Source organism: Schistocerca nitens, chromosome 3 (assembly GCF_023898315.1).
Source record: "Schistocerca nitens isolate TAMUIC-IGC-003100 chromosome 3, iqSchNite1.1, whole genome shotgun sequence".
In the NCBI taxonomy this organism is placed as follows: Eukaryota; Metazoa; Arthropoda; class Insecta; order Orthoptera; family Acrididae; genus Schistocerca; species Schistocerca nitens.
Genome location: NC_064616.1, coordinates 391,490,358 through 391,510,758, shown reverse-complemented (window position 1 = coordinate 391,510,758; position 20,401 = coordinate 391,490,358). Strand labels below are relative to the sequence as shown.

Genomic DNA, 20,401 nt, shown 5'->3' with positions numbered 1-20,401 from the left:
GGGTAGCTAAACATTTGCTTGATACATTTTTCACTTCTTTTATGAACAAAAAGTTATTTGGGATGGCCTTGTTAAATGAGACACCCTGTATGGTGTGAAAACTGCTACTCAGAGTCTATGTTTGAGACTGGAAGCCAAACTGCCTTTAGTACAAAATCAGACATTTAACAACATCCACATATACTGCTGGCAGAAAAGTTGTTATTTCACTAAATTATTAAGGGCTTTGTATCCCTTCAGACTATGTAAACTGAAGAGACCTGTCATTTCAAGTATACATAACAGGCTGTTTGCCATCTCATCATTAATAGAGTTCATCATTATCATCCTTTTGTTGGAACAGGAATCTACCAATGTGAACACAGACTTGCATGTATCTGTGGACATAAAAGTTGGCAGGCTGGTCTAAGGAGCAGCTCAATGCATTTCACTGTTTTCTTCGCCTCTGCTTGAAGTACTTTTCTTCATGTTTTACAACAGTTGCTAGTTTCATCATTAAAAATTCCATTTCTAATGATAATGAATCCATCTTCAATTTGTTTTAACTTGGAGTAGATCTAACAGTTTTAACCACAAACATTATATTACCAAAAACTTTTATGCAGCAAATTGTACCAAAAATAATGCATTTTGGGAAGAGCTTTAATTCTGCACAATAATTAGTTTCCATTTTTGTGAGAGATAAGTACAAATACAAAAACCACCAAACACAACATTTCAGCTTGAGAAACACATAAATCAATATGGCACAGTGCAGGACAAATATCTCACAAAGATATTTCTGGCTGTAATCTAGAATGCTGTGAACGTTTATTACAGTATTTACTAAATATTATTTTTACTATTTTGTAAGGTGAATTGCCTGAGTGATTGGAAGATATGGAACAATGAGGCACTATGTTGATTTCTGTGTTTACAAAGCTAAAGGGCCGTATTTTGTGGTTTTAAGTTTATAATTGTGTAATATGAAAAGATGCATTTTAACTAATGTACCACACTAAAGATCTCTTCAAAGCACAATGTTTTTTCTAATGATTTATAGCATAGGATCTGACAGAATGAAAAGTAGGATTTGAAAACAAGCACAAGTATATTTCTCAGGTATTATGCAATATGGGGATTTTGGACAGGCTTAAAAGAAGGAGATAGGGTAGAACTTGTGTGGATGCAGAAAGTAGTAATGTTACAGAAGTTATGGGTGTAATGTAGCATTATCAACTCCAAGAACTTGTGAAAATGTGTGTGGATTTTCTACAGTGCCAGACAAAGTAAGTGCGTGCTATACTGAAGTAAATAAGTGTGTAGATTGCTTCATGAGTGATTTAAGTGGGATAATATCTAGTCCATTGGGTGATAACAGGACTCTTTTAGAGGCCATGGAGCCTAGGCCAGATGTACAGGGAAGTGCATGTGCCAATGATATTTTGTATCATGCAGAAAGGAAATGCACACTGTAATTTTGTTGTGATACTGCAGAGGATGTACAAGAAGCTACCAATAAAGCTGAATGTATTGCAGATGTTGTGAATAATGAAGTGGTGCAGATGCACTTATTTCCAAAGGATGCAGATTCATTGCCATCTGTGGTGGCACTGCATCCTCAGAAGGGGGAGGGTGTAGGTGAAGAACAAGGAAAAATGATAATGAGACTGTTAGTCATGTCAACAAGGCAAAATCCTTTCAGGAGGGTGTTCTCATATATCAGGAGGATCGTAAAAGTGGTGACACTTGCAATATAATATGTACTGGAGATATGACGGGCCATCATGCAAAAACTGAGCTATGGTGATATGTAATGAAACTTGGGGGAACAGTCTTCCAGGCGGGGTGAACTGTCTGTCACCAGTGATAAAACAGCCACATGGTTCATCTGTCATGAAGACTAAACCAATTAAACTGTGGGCAAAATCATTAAGGTTCAATTCATATGATGTAGTACCACAACCCATAAGGAAATGTAACATTTCAAGAAGAAACCAATGTGTGAATGAATAGTGTTATAGTGAGGGAAATGAGGGGAATTAACTGTCAATGTATTGTGTGTGATACCAACATATGTGGGTTTTGCTTGCACATAGTTATAGGGACATGTTTTTTAGGAAAATGGAAGAGGAACAGCTGTTGCAGAGAGAAAGTTTTGGTTAGTGTAACAAAAAAGAAGGTTAAGAACTGGCTGCATGAAAAGAGATGGTGAAGATAAGAAACAACAGTGTCAGACCACTTACTATTAAGGATGATTCATTAAGGGTAATTTGTTAAGAGAGAAAGACTTATTTCGACATCTGTTGGTAATGCTGTTAGAGGGTACATTATTTTGCATTAATATTTGTTATGATTAATGACATAAATATGTTTTTTCAATGATTAGGATGCTTAATGGATGCCATTGCAGATTTCTTGGGTGTTCTGTGAGACTGGATCTTGTGAGGTAATGCAGGGATGGGAATGTAAGAGATTAATGACATAGTGCTCAAAGCAATTTTTGCATGATGATTAGTAAAGGATTTAAGCAATTTACAGCAAACTGAAGATTTGCCAGTGATCAGAGTGATTAATAGGAATTGGTGTTAACAGTTTTATTTTGTTTTGTGTAATTTTGTGTGGAATACTGTTTATTTCACCAGTGTACTTGAAATAACTTTATATCATAAAATGGAAGTAACAGGGAACAAGTTTTGAAATACCAGCTTAGCATAATATACAAGTAAGCAGGACCACCTGTTGTGAAGAACAAGTTGTAAGAAAGTTTGTGAGAGGGAAAGCATTCCCCAGTACTTTTGGTAATTTGTTGAACGAAACGTCAGACAAGTAAATTAAGTATGCATGACTTTCTGACAGACATCAGCACCTTCCTGAGTAAATCAATTTATCATTAAGTAGTTGGTAAGGAATGATACACAGGAGTGAAGAATCTGGTAACATTACTCTGTTAGTTTGTAAGTGGTCAGTTAAGGAAGCTACTGGTCATGGGAAAAATGGAGGTGCCAGTGGGGTAATATGCACATTAAGTATGCAGTCAATGAACCTTGTGGGTTAACTTATGTTCTTAAATTAAATATACTGTACACAATTATTAGTTTCAGAATGTATGTTGAATCTTTGCAGAGTGACTGTGAGCTAACATCTGGAGACTGCATCTACCCGAGGGGGGAGGTGCGTAGTGCCGTGACCATATTTTGATGCTATTTAGCAAAATAGTGACAATGCCACTGCTACTGGAAAAGGCCATGGGACTGGACATGCTCAGCACTGGTCAAATGTTGTTATGTCAGATGCAGCAACGCCACTGGCTAATTACAACACTGCAGGGCAGACAAGATGCCAACACCATAATAACAATGACACATTGGAAAAGTAGAACTACTGCAGCAATGGTAGGCCAATTACTACACATCCAATTAATGGCCTTGTTTTGGCCTACATGCTTGAGAGTGATGCTTTGGCAAAACAAGTTTGCACTCATCATTTTAGGCAATGGTATAACAGTCTGGCTGCCACCAACTACAAGGAGATGTCTACATTTGTCTATGAAGTGACATGGTTCTACAAGCAACCACCATGAGACTTGGTCTCCACTAACTGCAGGCCAACGGCTGTCTCTTAGTCCAATGTTGTGGTTTAGTGCCTTCCAGTAGTGGGCCACTTCCAAGATCACTTCAGCTACAGCCAGCAATCTACATTGAATGGTAGCCATTAATGACCAGGGCAGCGAAGTTGCTCAGCCACCAATGCCTGTGAGGGGAAAAAAGTCATTGTAGGACGATGGTAGGATACCACACCTTCTGCAGTGTCCTGCGCTGGGCAGCAGAGCTGTGCCTAGATGACATACAAGCAGCCGCATAATCTGCAGGTGAGCATTTCCATCGAGCCACTGGCATCACAGCACACTACGGAGCACATATTGTAGAGGGCATTAAAGAGTGTTGCCACCACAGAGTGCCATCATGAGTGTTATAGTTTGTTCTTCAATAAAACAACAACAAACAAACACCATCCAAACAGACCTTGTAGGCCAGTGTCATCCTCAGCCAATAAGTGTCACTGAATGCAGATACAGAGGGGCATGTGGTCAGCACTCCACTCTCCCAGCCATAGCCAGTTTTCATGACCAGTGCTGCTATTTCTCAATCAAGTAGCTTCTCAACTGGCCTCTCAAGGGCTGAGAGCACCCCACTTGCCAACAGCACTCGGCAAACACAGATGGAACTGGCCTCTCAAGGGCTGAGTGCACCCCACTTGCCAACAGCACTCGGCAAACACAGATGGAGACCCATCCAAGTGCTAGTCAAGCCCAACAGCACTTTACTTCAGTGATCTGACAGGAACTGGTGTTATCACTGCAGCAAGGCTATTGGCTCCTAAATAACATGTATGACTAATAATGACGTGCCTCTGAGCAACCATCAGCCATCATCCTGACAACAACCTCCTGCTTTAACTCAACACTGCCAATGGAGAGATCATCCGCCTCAGGCCCCTGAGCCAAAACTTTAGGATCACCTGCTTAATAACTTGTTTTTCCATCTTTAGAACAAAATACATAACTGATTCTGCTTATCAGGGATCCGATAATTTGTTGGTAGGTTTGTGGAGGTATGTGGCATTAAATGTCTATGCACAGGTCATGTAATTTGTGTAAATAACAGGCCACTGATTTGCGTATGTGGTGATGGCACTTGATAGTGCCCCAGATTGGTTCCATAGGATTTACAAGGGAATTTGGTTACTGAGCCATCAATGCGAGTTCACCATAATGCTACTCAAACCACTGTATAATGGGCGTTCAAAAAGAAACAAGCCGGGGGCATAATTACAGAAACCATTACCTGTATGTTAGAAGTATTGACCATGGCTTTTGAGACACTTGTCCGACTGTGACACAAGGCAGTGAATGGCTGTCTCATAAAATTCTCAGGGCTGCGATGTTAACCAGTTCCGCACGTACAGCTGGATGTCACCATCCAAGGTGAATTGTTTGTCCCTCGCAGCCTTTTTAAGGGGACCAAAAATTCATTCCTTCTGATTCACTTCCTGCAGCATGGGACAACAGTTAATGCCCAGCGTTACTTGCAAACCTTGACCATCCTTCGCCAAGCGATCAAATCTAAACGACCAGACAATCTCACTCATGGGGTCATTCTTCTCCACGACAATGCAAAGCCTCATATGGCCAATACAGTCATGGCACTCCTGCAGAAATTCAAATGGGAGGTTCTTGGCCACCCTCCATACAGTCCAGACCTCTCTCTCTGATTACGCCATTTTTGGTCCCCTTAAAAAGGCTCTGAGGGGCAAATGATTCACCTTGGACAACAACATCCAGCTGTACATGTGGAACTGGTTAACATCACAGCCTCAGAAATTTTATGAGACAGCCATCCACCGCCTTGTGTCATAGTGGGACAAGTGTCTCAACAGCCAGGGTCAGTACTTCTAACATACATGTACTGGTTTCTGTAATTATGCTTCCAGCTCATTTCTTTTTGAACGCCCCTTATAGCATGGTTCTGGTATCGAGATACAGACAATTATACTGCTGAAAGATCACAATGTATGATGAAAGATGTTCTCCAAAACATTTGTGCATGCATCACTGCTGTGCTCTTTTGGCACAGATGCCACAGATCACCTTCTAACCTGCTTTACAGAGCAGACAAGGCTCTGAATTCCACTTTCTGTGAAGAGTCATGGATGTTCAATCAAATTTAGCACCTAGTGGTAGTTTCACTGTCATTTTACCTCTTTCTGTAGATGCTCACAACAGTAGCATTTGAACATTCGACTAGCTCCAACATTTTTGGGATACTTGCTCACAGGCTCTGCGTAACAATAATCTGCCCTTTATCAGAGTCATTCATCTCAATGGATTTCCCCATTTTCAGCCATAGCTTGGCCTCTCTGTGTCTGCTCCACTTACATACTTTTGTTACTATGTCAGGCACCCACAACGCCACCAGGCGGCATCCAACATCACGATGGGCAGTGGTCATAATGTTCTCCTAATCAGTGTAAAGAAAATGCTGTTTGTACTATCTGTGACTTTTTTGAGGTCTTGATTGTGCTGATGAAAGATTGTTTAGCCAGTTCCATTGCATGCCTACAGTCATGTGCCAAGAACAAGAAGTGGAGAAACCTTCTCAGCATACTTCACTGCAAGAATAATACCTAACACAGAAAGAATGAACATTAAATACAGATTCCTTCAAAGTTCAGTTCTCGTGATTGTAATATGTATGAATATTCTGTTCAAAAGTTTGGAGAGTCTGCCTAGAATTTTAATGTTTACAGTTGGCACAATGTGACATGATGTATGGAATCAGGCTGTTTTCTAGAGAGTGACAGTGTTCCGATAACATGTGTTAGAAACTCATACAATGGTGAGATGTGACCTGTGAACGTAACTAGGGAGCCGTATTGTGATTATGAAGTGCTTGACCTGTAAAAAGAGAGATTCCAGTATCACGACTTTCCAGGGGATGTCTTTTTGAAATTTACATGTCTTAAAATGTTATTATAGTGCTTTTTTCTCAGAAGAGGTAGGGGTATGGCATACCAGCCCGTACCACACAAATCAAGCATTGTTCTTCTGTAATGTGAATAACACTTTATGTTATCAAACTAGGCAGAAATATTGTTATTTTCAACATTTACTAATAGTAGTGAATATTAAAATTAGGCTTGTAATATTAAATTATCAAATTTGAAATTTTTCATTTATTGTATTGAAATTTATTTATTCTAATGCAAGGAGCCAAAATGGCAACTTATTCTAATGCAAGGAACTAACATGGCAAAACAGCTGATCAAATTATGGCTCTAAAAATAAAATTAGCAGCAATAGCAATATTAAATATTATTTGACTAACATACACATAGGGATCTTAAGTTTCATTGATAAGAAGTCAAAAGTAAGCCACAACCAGTACTTTGATCAAGGGCCATTGCTTTACAATTCCACATATAATCCAGGCTTGAATATTTTTTAGCCCTTCCTTCCTCTCCTCCTAAAATGAATCATATGGAAACCTATGGAATGCACTGAACATTCAACATTCACAGTTATAAGATATCAAACTAATTACCCTACAAAAATGAAATATCTGAAGAAAGAAAAAAACTATAGCCTCATTCGAGGATGGCTCGCATCACTTTTATTATACAGGGTGAATCACCAACAATTTCCACCTAGAATAACTCCAAAAGTATGACAGAAGTTGAAAAGTTTGTGGAACAAATGTTGCATGGGACAACGGGGGCCATAATATGACGTTAGTTTTTTGTTGCTAGGTGGGGTCACTTCAGAGATATGAAGCTTAACTTAGTTTTTTTTACATGGGATGCTATAGTTTGGTACTTATTTTCTGACAGTGGCTATCGAGACGAATCCAATGATGTGTAACAGTAAGATCTTTGAAGGTCAACAAAGGTTACAAAGGTGGCATGAACATCCATTTATAGAAGGTGTTCGAACTGATGACCATTGGTATCAATGCAGTGCTCCAATCTTCGTATCGCGGATTGAATGGTATTCCTTATCACATTGGCACTTATCAAAGCACATGCTCTAACAATGCTCCCCTGCATATCTTTAGGTGTAGTTGGAACATCTTTATAATCCCCACAAGAAAAAATCCAGAGGCGTCAAGTCTAGTGAATGAGCTGGCCACGACACATCTCCTCCGCGTACAATCCAATGATCTGGGAACTGCCTCTGCAACTCATTTCTAGCCATCAACAAAAAATGTGATTTTCAGTTGCCCAATAATGCATGTTATGCAAATTAACATTTCCATGATTCGTGAATGTAGCCTTGTCAGTAAATAAAATCAAATAAAAATAAATGTCGTGTGGCTAGGTCCTCCCATCTGGTAGATCGTTTGCCGGGTGCAGGTCTTTCGAGTTGATGCCACTTCGGTGACCTGCGCATCGATGGGGATGAAATGATGATGATTAGGACAACACAACACCCAGTCCCTGAACGGAGAAAATCTCCGACCCAACCGGGAATCGAACCCAGGCCCTTAGGATTGACATTCTGTCGCGCTGACCACTCAGCTACCGGGGATGGACAATAAAATCAAATTAATAAATGTGTCATCCCTCTGAATCTGAAGTTGAGCCCATCAGCAGAATTCAATGCGACACGTACAATCCGTGCCAGTTAATTCTTGGTAGAGACTGATATGGTAAGGATAATATTTATGGTGATGCAGAACATGAACAACACTACTCTGGTTCATGACAGATTCCCTTGTGATTTGACACAAACTGACACAAGGATCTTGAACCACAGTGGCAAGATCTTGAACCACAGTGGCAAGAGTAGCAATTTCCGTTTTCTCGTTAGTAACTTTCCTTTTCTGGATATGTTTCCAAAGCATTAAAGATCCAGTTGTTCTTTATCATACACATATTCAAATGCACGATGTGTAGGGTGAGTACATTGAGGATATCTTTCAGTGTATAAGTCTCTAGCTCTCACTGAATTTCGTTGGAGTTCTCCACAAATGAAAAGCATATCAACTTGTTTTTCAAAGGAACACATCATGTAACTTTTGTGCCACAAACGTTTCAGCTCCTATCATACTTTTGGAGTTATTCTTGCTGGCAATAGTTAGTGACTCACCCTGTATATCATCTTACTGTACATGCAAAACTACCTATTTCTTTGTAAGAGAGATATTAAAAATTTGAAATCAAAATTAATTAATATAAATAAATTTAAAAATCAATGCAGATATTTACAAACTAAACTAATCACAGATGTCACTAATAAAGACATGCCATTTTGTAAGAGAATTTAATAACAGTTTTCACTTATCTTTATCAGTGTAAAGAAAACCCTGTTTGTACTATCTGATACTTTTTTGAGATCTTGATTGTGCTGATGAAAGATTGTTTAGCCAGTTTCTGACTGTAAGTCAGAAGACACACAAAATCTCTAACATCTGCATAAGCCAGAAGGCACAAAATACCTGTAACATCTTTGGAGTGATTTTTATACAATGAGTGGACATAAACTTCAGTTAAAACTTCTGGACTGAAAGGATGTGGCCAGTATATAAAAATATTCTCTAAAATTTTAAACCCCAAAGAAAAAACATTTATGTCATCCTCTAGTGACAACTGGTGTGTGTAAAATTATGTGTAGTTGTTGCCAAGTATATATTGGAAATACGAGAAGAAGTATTAACAAGAGCTTAGGTAAGCATGAGAGGAACTGTCACTTTGGATACCGTGGAGTGATACTAGTATTTGAGCAAAGACAATGCATTATCATGTTCACTTGTGTAGACAGGCAAAAAAATTTATAAATGTCATGACAATTTTTACGAAGAAGATGATGGAGTTACATTAAATAAAATAGCGATGTTGACTGTATGCCAGTTGACTAATGAATGATTGTTTTTAATCAAGAATCATTTCAACAACATGTAGTGGATAGTGGTGCTTTCTAAACAGCTCTATAAATCTGGGGCCCTCTCAAGGTTTCTATGTAGATGACAATTTGTCTCTGAAAATGTTTCCCAAAAGGGGGGACAAAAAGTGAGTAAATACGTGTATATGTCAGCCACAGCCTCTCAGTTCAGAAGCCTTAACTTAAGAAAACACTGGCCATGAAAGTCTACATTGCATCACGAATAGATGTAAAGTGTAAATACTGAGATCTTCAGGAAAATTGTTTGCAATGCAGATTCAAACAAATTGCACCTATGCAACATTTGTCCTAAAAAGTGTGTTTCTCCTATCCATCAAATAATGTAACCATATACATAAATGTCAATCAGTTTTAAAAAATTTTACATCATAGTCTGTCAGCAATGTTATCTGGTAATGGAACAAAGCCTCCAAAATGTGTTACAATTTTAACAGGTTTTAATGTTCAGTGTATGGTTATGAAGTATTTACTTATTTATAGTTTAAACACAGATTGATGGGAGCAGCTTATCTGAAGAATATTTCTTGTTTTTTAGGGTTCTGTACCTCAATCGGTAAAAACAGAACTCTTAAAGGATTGCCTTGTTGTCATTCTGTCTGTCTGTCTGTCTGTCTGTCTCTCTCTCTCTCTCATGGCTAAGACCCATTTTTCTCAGGAACAGACAGACATATCTAGTTGAAATTTATGTCACATACTAAGGTCTGTGGGCCCTTGGTGGTGTAAAACAATTAAGGGGACATGTATGTGAATAACTGTCAAAAGATCAATTTTTTAAATTTTTGTCTTAAAAAATTCTCTGTAGTTTTCTTAATGAGGAAAAGTTTACTTTCAAGATAATGGACCACAGAAGGTACCAAATTAGAGGAATTTAAAAGTGGCTGCATGCACCACAACTTCCCCATGGCATGCAGTCAGCTCTGTTAAAAATAGAGTTTGTGAATTCAAATCTTGAGCTGACACAAAAATTAAAAAAAAATGGAATGTGTTGGAGATGTCCAGAAAAGGTTAGCTAGAAGACTGAGGAACTTGAAGAGGAATTTGAAGGGAAAGAAATTAGCCGATGGTAAATGCATTAGCGGACGTGGTCGGCTTACAGATGAAGAAATAGACAGGTTGCAGAATTATTATGGACAAGCCATAAGACAAAATAAAAATGAACTTGAGGGAATGAAAAAGGCACTATGAGCTACCTTCTTTCATAAATCCTCCACAGATGACAATGCATGTGATGCACTCTGCCCATCTGGCAGTGATTGATGGTGTGGCTGTTACTCAAGGGGGGACTGATGACCTCAGCAGTTGAGTCCCATAGTGCTCAGAGCCATTTGTTACTCACGGTGAGGCCTACAACCATAAACATTCTTTGCCATTTGCTATAATGGAAGTTGTAAAACCTATATACAGGGATCTTAGTGACAAAAGATCATTAGAAAAATGTTTACATGGTAGGGCTCAAAATCCAAATGAAAATTTCAATAACTGTATATGGAAACAGATACAAAAACTGTTCTAGCAGGACAAAATACTTTGAAAATAGGTATGCTAAATGCTGTTCTATATTTCAATGATGGTTAATGTTATGGAACTGATGGGAGTGCCTGATGGACTAAATATGCATAGAGCTCTAATAGCCACTGACTGAAGGAGACTCTTTGAAATAGAAAAATCAGTGTGTGAAGCCACCAAATAAGCAAGAATGAGAAGAAGAAATGTTAAAAAGAGAAGGAAGGAAGAACAACACAGGAAAAAAGATGAATATGGACCTGGGATGCATTAGTGCCATGCAAGTTTAATAGAAAAAGCAAGTGTTAACTTTGACTTGAATTTCCCAAAAGTTAAATTATTTCATGTATTCTTACATATTGGCTAAAAACTATTAAAGATAAAGAGCTGGAATTTTGTATGCTGTCTTAAAACATGCTTAACTAAAAAGCAGATTACTCTTGTGACTTAACTTTCAAAATAAAATGCTTTTTTGAAGAAAAACCCTGAATTCATTTCCAAAATTTTTGATAATAATACTTAAAAATTTTTTGTACCACAATTTATGACAGCACCATCTTTTCAATAGTCTGCTTTAAAAATAATAGTGTAAAGAACTTACAGAAAAAAATAAACCTTCTACTTTCTTTGTATTTTGAGTAATGCGTACCTATGATGCACGTAAGTAATTAGCATTGTTTATTTTTATTGCAACAAAAAAAGGTGTGAAAGCTAAAGCTGTGGTTCATACATACAAATGTTCCCAAAAGATGTTTTAAAAGAGGTAAGCATTATATGGGCTTACAAATCTTATTCTTTGAGTTATACTGTTTAGAAAACTGACAATTTTCTGAAGTTTTCCCCTGGTATTCATGGACCAGTCCCCTTAAGCTTCTAAGTTGAATGCAATCAAAACATACAGCCATTTACGTCACATATTTAGATACTTGCAAACTCACACACCAAAACATATTATGGTACTTCCCACTGACCTAGAATCATGAAATTTGGCAAGAAGCAAGGTTTCACATTATGACTAATGGAAAAAATCCAAAAATTATTAATTTGTAATTATATCAAAAGGAAAAAATATTTTTTTGTCATTTTTTATCTGTCTGTCTGCCCATCTGTTAAGATGTCTTGTTTGCGTATTTTGTATGTCTGGGCTAGTGTCAGGAACTACTGTAGAAATTTTGATATGGTCTTGGAATCCCCAGCACCGATATCTTGCCTATATGAATACTCCAATACCCATAACAGGCAAAAATCATCAAGACTCTCAATTCCTGGGGTTGATGAACTACACACACACAATTAAGTTAGTATTGAGCCCCCAGTGCCCCGTTTGCAAGTTCTACTAGCACTTGACTGTTTTTTTTTTTTTTTTTTTTTTGGGGGGGGGGGGGAGGTATGTGGGAACGTGTTACTTATGTCAACATCATTCCTTGTCTAAGGCCCTGGAGGAATTTACCACCTGCTATACAGAAAATCACCTAATCACCTGAATCCAAATCCTGCCAAAACTCAGACCTAGCAATTTCACCTCAGGAACAAATAAGCAGCTAAAACTCTTCACATCATCTGGGAAGGAAATGCTCTTGAAGACTGTCTGACTCCAAAATATCTGGGAGTGTACAGAAAGTGTCTACCAAAAACAACACATTCCAGAAACTGACAAGTTGAATACGCATCATGAGAAATAGTGTGTTAACACTGTGTTACGTCTGTGCGGACTATCAATGTTCAGCATGTTACAAGTCCAACCATGTCAGAAATATATATGTGGTGCTTAATGAGATCTGTTGCATTATCGTGGATCATTTAAGACCTACATCCATTGGTGAACTCTGCTGTCTTGCTAGTATAGCCCCTCCTGAAATTAGACACGAGATAGCTGCCTCATGACAGGAAAGCAAGGCTGGGACTATAAAAGTCCACCCTTTATATAGCTATCAGCCAGCACATCATCAGCTAAAATCAAGAAAAAAGTTTCTTGGCAACTACTGAAGCTGTTATAGGAAAACCAGAGCAAGCAAGAATCTCAAAGCTGCAGGGGAAATGTTTACATTTGGAAGAGCCCCCTCCTGGCTATTCAGAGAAGTGAATGCTCTCAGCAGATTATGCTCTAGTACCATGAGATGCAAAACCAACCTGCAGAAGTTGGGCCTTCCTGTGGAGCAAGTTTTTTGCACGTGTGGTACTGTTTCGACTAACAACTATCTACACTCCTGGAAATTGAATAAGAACACCGTGAATTCATTGTCCCAGGAAGGGGAAACTTTATTGACACATTCCTGGGGTCAGATACATCACATGATCACACTGACAGAACCACAGGCACATAGACACAGGCAACAGAGCATGCACAATGTTGGCACTAGTACAGTGTATATCCACCTTTCGCAGCAATGCAGGCTGCTATTCTCCCATGGAGACGATCGTAGAGATGCTGGATGTAGTCCTGTGGAACGGCTTGCCATGCCATTTCCACCTGGCGCCTCAGTTGGACCAGCGTTCGTGCTGGACGTGCAGACCGCGTGAGACGACGCTTCATCCAGTCCCAAACATGCTCAATGGGGGACATATCCGGAGATCTTGCTGGCCAGGGTAGTTGACTTACACCTTCTAGAGCACGTTGGGTCGCACGGGATACATGCGGACGTGCATTGTCCTGTTGGAACAGCAAGTTCCCTTGTCGGTCTAGGAATGGTAGAACGATGGGTTCGATGACGGTTTGGATGTACCGTGCACTATTCAGTGTCCCCTCGACGATCACCAGTGGTGTACGGCCAGTGTAGGAGATCGCTCCCCACACCATGATGCCGGGTGTTGGCCCTGTGTGCCTCGGTCGTATGCAGTCCTGATTGTGGCGCTCACCTGCACGGCGCCAAACACGCATACGACCATCATTGGCACCAAGGCAGAAGCGACTCTCATCGCTGAAGACGACACGTCTCCATTCGTCCCTCCATTCACGCCTGTCGCGACACCACTGGAGGCGGGCTGCACGATGTTGGGGCGTGAGCGGAAGACGGCCTAACGGTGTGCGGGACCGTAGCCCAGCTTCATGGAGACGGTTGCGAATGGTCCTCGCCGATACCCCAGGAGCAACAGTGTCCCTAATTTGCTGGGAAGTGGCGGTGCGGTCCCCTACGGCACTGCGTAGGATCCTACGGTCTTGGCGTGCATCTGTGCATCACTGCGGTCCGGTCCCAGGTCGACGGGCACGTGCACCTTCCGCCGACCACTGGCGACAACATCGATGTACTGTGGAGACCTCACGCCCCACGTGTTGAGCAATTCGGCGGTACGTCCACCCGGCCTCCCGCATGCCCACTATACGCCCTCGCTCAAAGTCCGTCAACTGCACATACGGTTCACGTCCACGCTGTCGCGGCATGCTACCAGTGTTAAAGACTGCGATGGAGCTCCGTATGCCACGGCAAACTGGCTGACACTGACGGCGGCGGTGCACAAATGCTGCGCAGCTAGCGCCATTCGACGGCCAACACCGCGGTTCCTGGTGTGTCCGCTGTGCCGTGCGTGTGATCATTGCTTGTACAGCCCTCTCGCAGTGTCCGGAGCAAGTATGGTGGGTCTGACACACCGGTGTCAATGTGTTCTTTTTTCCATTTCCAGGAGTGTACTACAATGTTCTTCAACTCCAGCCATATGCACCATGAGGGAGACCTGATGAGTGGGACAATGAACGCACTCAATGTGGCCAATTTCTAGTCAATCAATGAATAAAATGATGTCAACACTCAATTTCCTTTTGTTGATTGTATACTTTGTACTTCTGACAAAATAATAAATGAAAGAAAATCATTTTCTATTCCTGTTTTTTGGCTGAGGGCTGTTCAAACACTTTAAAGTTGAATCAGGAAGATGTCAGTGTGCATGCTTCAAATGTAGCCTACTGTAATTTTAAGTTTCTTGCATCATAAATGAAAGTCAGGTTTAATGCCATTGCTTCAGAGACTGAAACAAGTACATGTGATGTATATATTCTTATGGGCCTGATGTAAATGCATGACATATGAAACTAAGTTCATCTGTGTTACTAGCACCACAGATAGTATTAATATATTTTTTAATCTATGTATCACAAAGAAGCATAAGTTTATCTATAACATTTGTAGTGTTGAAACACATAGTTACACCTCTGATGTATGCAGTCAGATGCACATGATGTGTCACTGTCTCAGTGGCCAGAAACAGTGGTTATGGGTGTGTGAGTTGTGCTCATGTGAATGTGTGCATGTTTTTTACTTTAGAAGAAGGCCCTGTGGCCGAAAGCTCAAAGATGTAGGTCTTTTTGTTGTGCCTGTCTGCAGCTCAACGTCTCCTCTATATGGTGAGTAGCACTCAATCCTTTCCAATAGTCTCATTATTCCATACTGGATATTTTGTTGTTTCTGTAGTAACATAGTCTGAGGGACAATGAATAGAAATAACTGCTACAATATAGTACATAAGGTAACTGAAAGAAATAAGCAATGAGATGAAGAGAAATGACACTATTATCCAAAGACAATAATTACACTAAAGTCACTGTGATTTTTATGGTCCTCTGGATACCACAAGAGGCAGGACATGGTTTTTAATAGGATGTGTGACCACCATGGATGGGAATGCTTGCCCTGTATGTGCTCCTATGCGGGTCACAAGACTAGTAAGCAGTTCTTCTGTAAGTGTGTTCCATTCCTCAACCAGTGTGATTGACAACTGCTGGATGGTAGTTGGTTCTTTTGAATGTGCTTCAGTACACCTCCCCAATGCATCTCACACATGCTCAGTGGGATTTAAGTTGGAGGAATGGGCACGCCAGACCACTTGCGAAATATCCCCTTGTTCCCATAACTTCTCCACCTGTGCTGCTCGATGCAGTTGTGCATTGTCATCCATAAAAACAAAACAAAGTCAGGGCTAAATGCAACCCTGAAAAGACGCACATGGGGAAGGAGTACAGTATCACAATAACATGGACCAGCAAGTGTACCGTGTTCAAAGATTGGTAGGTCACAATGCTCACACAACACTGTGATTCCGAATACCACACCACTTTGACACCAAAATGAACATGGTCAATAATGTTGCACATACCCTCATATATCTAGAAGTGGGAACATGTAATGTGCCCAGGAAGATTGTCAACCGTGATCATTTTGGTGGTCTAGATGTTACGGTGTAGGGATGCATAGTGTTGTATGGGCATATTGACCTCCAAATTTTTGAACACAGTATATGTACCTATCAATGTTATTGGGACACTGTACTTCTTCTCCATATGTGTTTTTTCAGAGTTTCATTTGGCCGTGACTTCATTCTATGTTGACAAACACGACTGCTTTGAACTGTGCAGATCGAGGAGCTCTTGGAGCGAGAGAATATTTAGTGAATGGACTGGCCTGCCCATTCCACCAACTTAATTCCATTCAGCATGTGAGGGATGTGTTAGGGAGAGGTACACAGAACATCCACATGCACCAAATAGCATCCAGCAGCTGTCAACAATGTTGGTGGAGAAACCAAACACCCTACCACAAGAACTCCTTACCATCATTGCGGCCAGCATGGGATCACGTTGGAGAGCGTACTTTGCCATCAGTGGTGATCACACACTTTATTAAGAACCGTGTTCCATCTTGTGTAATGTCCACAAAACCATTATGAATCATTGTGACTTCAATTTAATTCTTCTCTGTGAATAAAAAAAGTATTTATGGCTGTCTCATCACATATTTCTTTCAGTTAGATTCAATATTGTACAGTAGCAGTTCTTTCCATCTATGGTCCAAGTTTCATCAAGCCATGTTACTTGGCAGTGACACCTCATGTGAAAGTTACTTTCATCCTTAAGATTCACCCACCAGTGTATAATGTGGCATTAATTGTGACAGCCCATTTACAGTGCATCACAGCAATGTTTGTGGAAACACCTTATCATTCAAATAACAAGACCAGTTCTATTAGTCTAAATGCATATTATAGCGTCTTTTATAAGCAGTAAAACTCATCTGAATATCTGTGGACAAGTAGATCAAACTCCTTTGCTCTGATATCACTTAGTTTCATGTAGCCTTTATTGATTTTAATGAAACTGTAAATTTTAATTGGTCTCAATGTGGAACTATATTTTAAGGGAAGTATATGTTTTAAGTATGTTGGTTTACTATAAACTGTAACAGAGAATGTTAAAATTGTATTTCTGATGGTGAGAGGATACTGAGACTACAATGGAATAAAAAGGAAAGTGAAAATTTCTATTAATATATAAGGTTTATTTCCCATTTTTCACTTTCTTTGTTATTTGTATATAGCAAAATGACAAATCTAGATGCCACAAAATACTATCTGTAGTGGTGGCCACAAGAAGCAATGAAAAATTTATTCTTTTCTGAAACACCTTTTTAGGTGTCTATTTCTATTAACAAGTACAGTAAAAATCATTAAGACAAAATAACTAGGAAATGATGGCATCTGAAACAGCGGTGTTAGCTTACCTCTTGAGGTGGTACTGGAAAGCCACATGCTCCAATGGTATTGAAAACATGCATTGCAGTTTTAAGATAAATATTTGTCAAACGATACCCTCGAGCATTAGGCTTTGAGACAGGTATGCCTTTTAGGTATTCACAGTCATGTTCATTAATAGTTATAGCCACGATAATGAACAAATCAACTTCAGTTTCCATAATGAATACCTCGTCAACTTCCTGAAATGCAAAGAATGAATAAGTGATCTTAAAAACAGCATTGCTTTATATTTAAAAAGAATACTGAGAGAGAATATTTAAGCGATCAATGCCATTACTATGTAATTTTACATTGTTTATGGCCAAAACTATTCATTTAATCAATTATAAGGCAGTCATGCTGGGGTCTCAAAGTATAAATAATACAAAAAACTGGGCAGTTGTAGAACAAGCATAAAACCAACAGCAATTTGTGTCAATCTGACAGTGTGACGTCCCTCAACTTTGCCACACAGCCATGAGTACTTCCTCAAGGTTATAACATCACATAGTGTGCGTCACCCCATTACAGTTCTCTATATACTGTATATCATTATACGTTCTCCTCCCATGAGAGGAAGAGGTGTAACTTGTTAAAAGTGTTGACTAGGACAAGGCATAGGTATACAATGTGGTTCCTGTGTTGCAGAGTACGATAAAGAATGATTTTAAGTGCGGCAAATAAAGACAGATGTCATACAGGTGCAGTCAATGACCCAAAAGGCTATCTCCAGAGCATCACTCAAGTGTATCGAGCTACCATAGTCATTCAGCCTTGAATCATAACAGGTTGACCAAGGGTCACAAGCCCTCAGTAGCACCATTCTCTGACAGCAACACCATGAAACAACTTTCTGGCTGACTACTGGAGTCACACCTAGCAACATCATAAGGAGTCCATGTTTTAAGGCCAACTGTTTACTGGTAGTAACTGAACACTGACAGTAACTACACACAGATTACCTCTGTACTTGAGTGTGTTCTGTTCATCACTGTGTAACAGTGGACTGGCATAAGGTGGAGTGAGAGACATGTTCTTGGACCAGTGATGGTGTGAATGAGCATCAACGCATTCATCAACAACGTGTCAAACCATTTCAGAGCGGTTAGTTGTAAAGGTTCATACAACATATCAATGGTCAGCATCTACCACGAACTCTGGTTTTCTCATGTGTTTGTATTAATATCAGTAGTCAACATATTTAAACTTTTTTTGGAACTGGTTTGCAAACTGATGGATTTACCTAATTTTGGGGTGCTGAATTCACTGGTAAAACCAGTTTTTTCTTTAACAATTCAATTTCATAGATACACTGCAGAATCAAAACAATACTGGTGAACACTGACAGAATTAAAACAAACAATAAATATGTATCCAGAACTTTAGAACTCAATATTATTTAATATGTGAACATGATGCCAATAGAAGGCATAGTTCACACATATTTTCAACTCTAAACTTCTCTGATAACTGAAAAATGTGACCATGGTACTCTTCTTTTGTCTGCTGGTTCATCACTCTCCCATTAGACTTCAACAGTGGTAGCTCATCATCAAAAGGTTCCAGTGACCTTGATAATGGCTTTCCATCACACAGAAATCTCAGTGAAAGCATTCATCCTGCTCATCACTTATGGCTCCCAGATTTTCCAGAAAACAAATCAAGGTAGGAATGTAAAAAGAGAATTTTAAGTAACATTCTAAACCTCATGTTCTTGCACCTGTCAAACAGATAATTCATAATGGAAACCAAGGTGTCATCTCTTCCGCTGCCCAAAAAGTGTTTCCCAATTGCTTTGAATGAGGACCAACAGCAACTTCGATATTTGTGACTTTGGTATCAAAGGTTGAATCTTTCAGCAATTTTATTATCTGTTATCCAAAAAATATACCTTCTTTCAGCTCTGCTTCACTCAATTTAGGAAACTTTTCTTTCAAATGTTTCAAGGCCTGACACAAAAATACCCTTAAAAATTAGAATTCTTTTGTGCTACATCACTTTGAAAGGTGGATTCAGGTTCTGCACACCATGATACATACTACTTGATATATCACATCCCAGATGCAAAACAGCTTTTTAGTAGTGTAATTGGTTTGTTGGATTGGAGAGAATGAGTAGTATAATTAATGTAAAATATGACTCATTTCTCTTGATACTTTTCTTCCTTGCCTTGCATGTTTCCCAATGTTCATTCTGTTCCATTTGTGATGTTCTTTCAGCAAACCCAACTGTAACTCTGATCAGATATTTAATTATTACAGACTTTTATCAAATTACATTGCAGAATATTAAGAAACCTAATCTGCAAGCACAAAATCATGTTAATTTAGAAATAAAGCTATAAAAGTCACATTAAGTAGCAAGATTTTCATTTTAAATTTCACAATTTTTCATTAAATTTGTAATTCACATCTAAACAACTATTAAACTATAGTCCTTTGGTATCAAAGACTAGCCATGAAAAGCACACTAATTCATATGTAATTGCATTGCTTTCACTTCCTGGCTGTCTTATAGAGTCTGCGATCAGGGTAAAGAGAAGCACCAAGTGTGCTACTGTAAGAAATAAGCTTTACTGCTACAAAATGAGGAAGTATGAAAGATGACGGTGCTTTCTGGGCAGGCCACTGCCGTGGTAATACCTGTTGGGCACTTCCACTTTCATTTTGTTTTGGTGATTATCACACAATTTCATTCGTCTTTGGTATATCTAAATTTTCCCTCATTGATATTAACCTGATGGACTATTAGAATTAGGATAAACCACTGATTGATCTAACAGTACTTGCATGACTTGAGTAGCAGCAGTAGAATTAAACTCGGCTATAGAGACAGATTTTTAGATGCTGGAGGTGACAATCGCATTAGGGGCAGCTTCAGAACTTTCCCTGAGCAGCAGGTGAGTTCTCAAAACCTTCTCATTGCTAGCCTTCCTTTGTAGTCACCGAAACTGGCTGTGGG

The 20,401-nt window shown here is 39.4% G+C and overlaps 1 protein-coding gene and 1 pseudogene across 3 annotated transcripts in view; both read right to left on the bottom strand.

Moving 5' to 3' along the window:
• Positions 1–20,401, bottom strand: part of LOC126248333 (constitutive coactivator of peroxisome proliferator-activated receptor gamma-like) — a 725,840-nt gene that overhangs the window by 24,063 nt on the left and 681,376 nt on the right. For all 3 annotated transcript variants that reach the window (XM_049949229.1, XM_049949228.1, XM_049949230.1), the window contains one exon: positions 17,428–17,640. In XM_049949229.1, the coding sequence (XP_049805186.1) occupies positions 17,428–17,640 (213 nt within the window). The remainder of the gene's footprint in view (positions 1–17,427; positions 17,641–20,401) is intronic.
• LOC126249915 (5S ribosomal RNA) lies at positions 4,238–4,356 on the bottom strand (annotated as a pseudogene).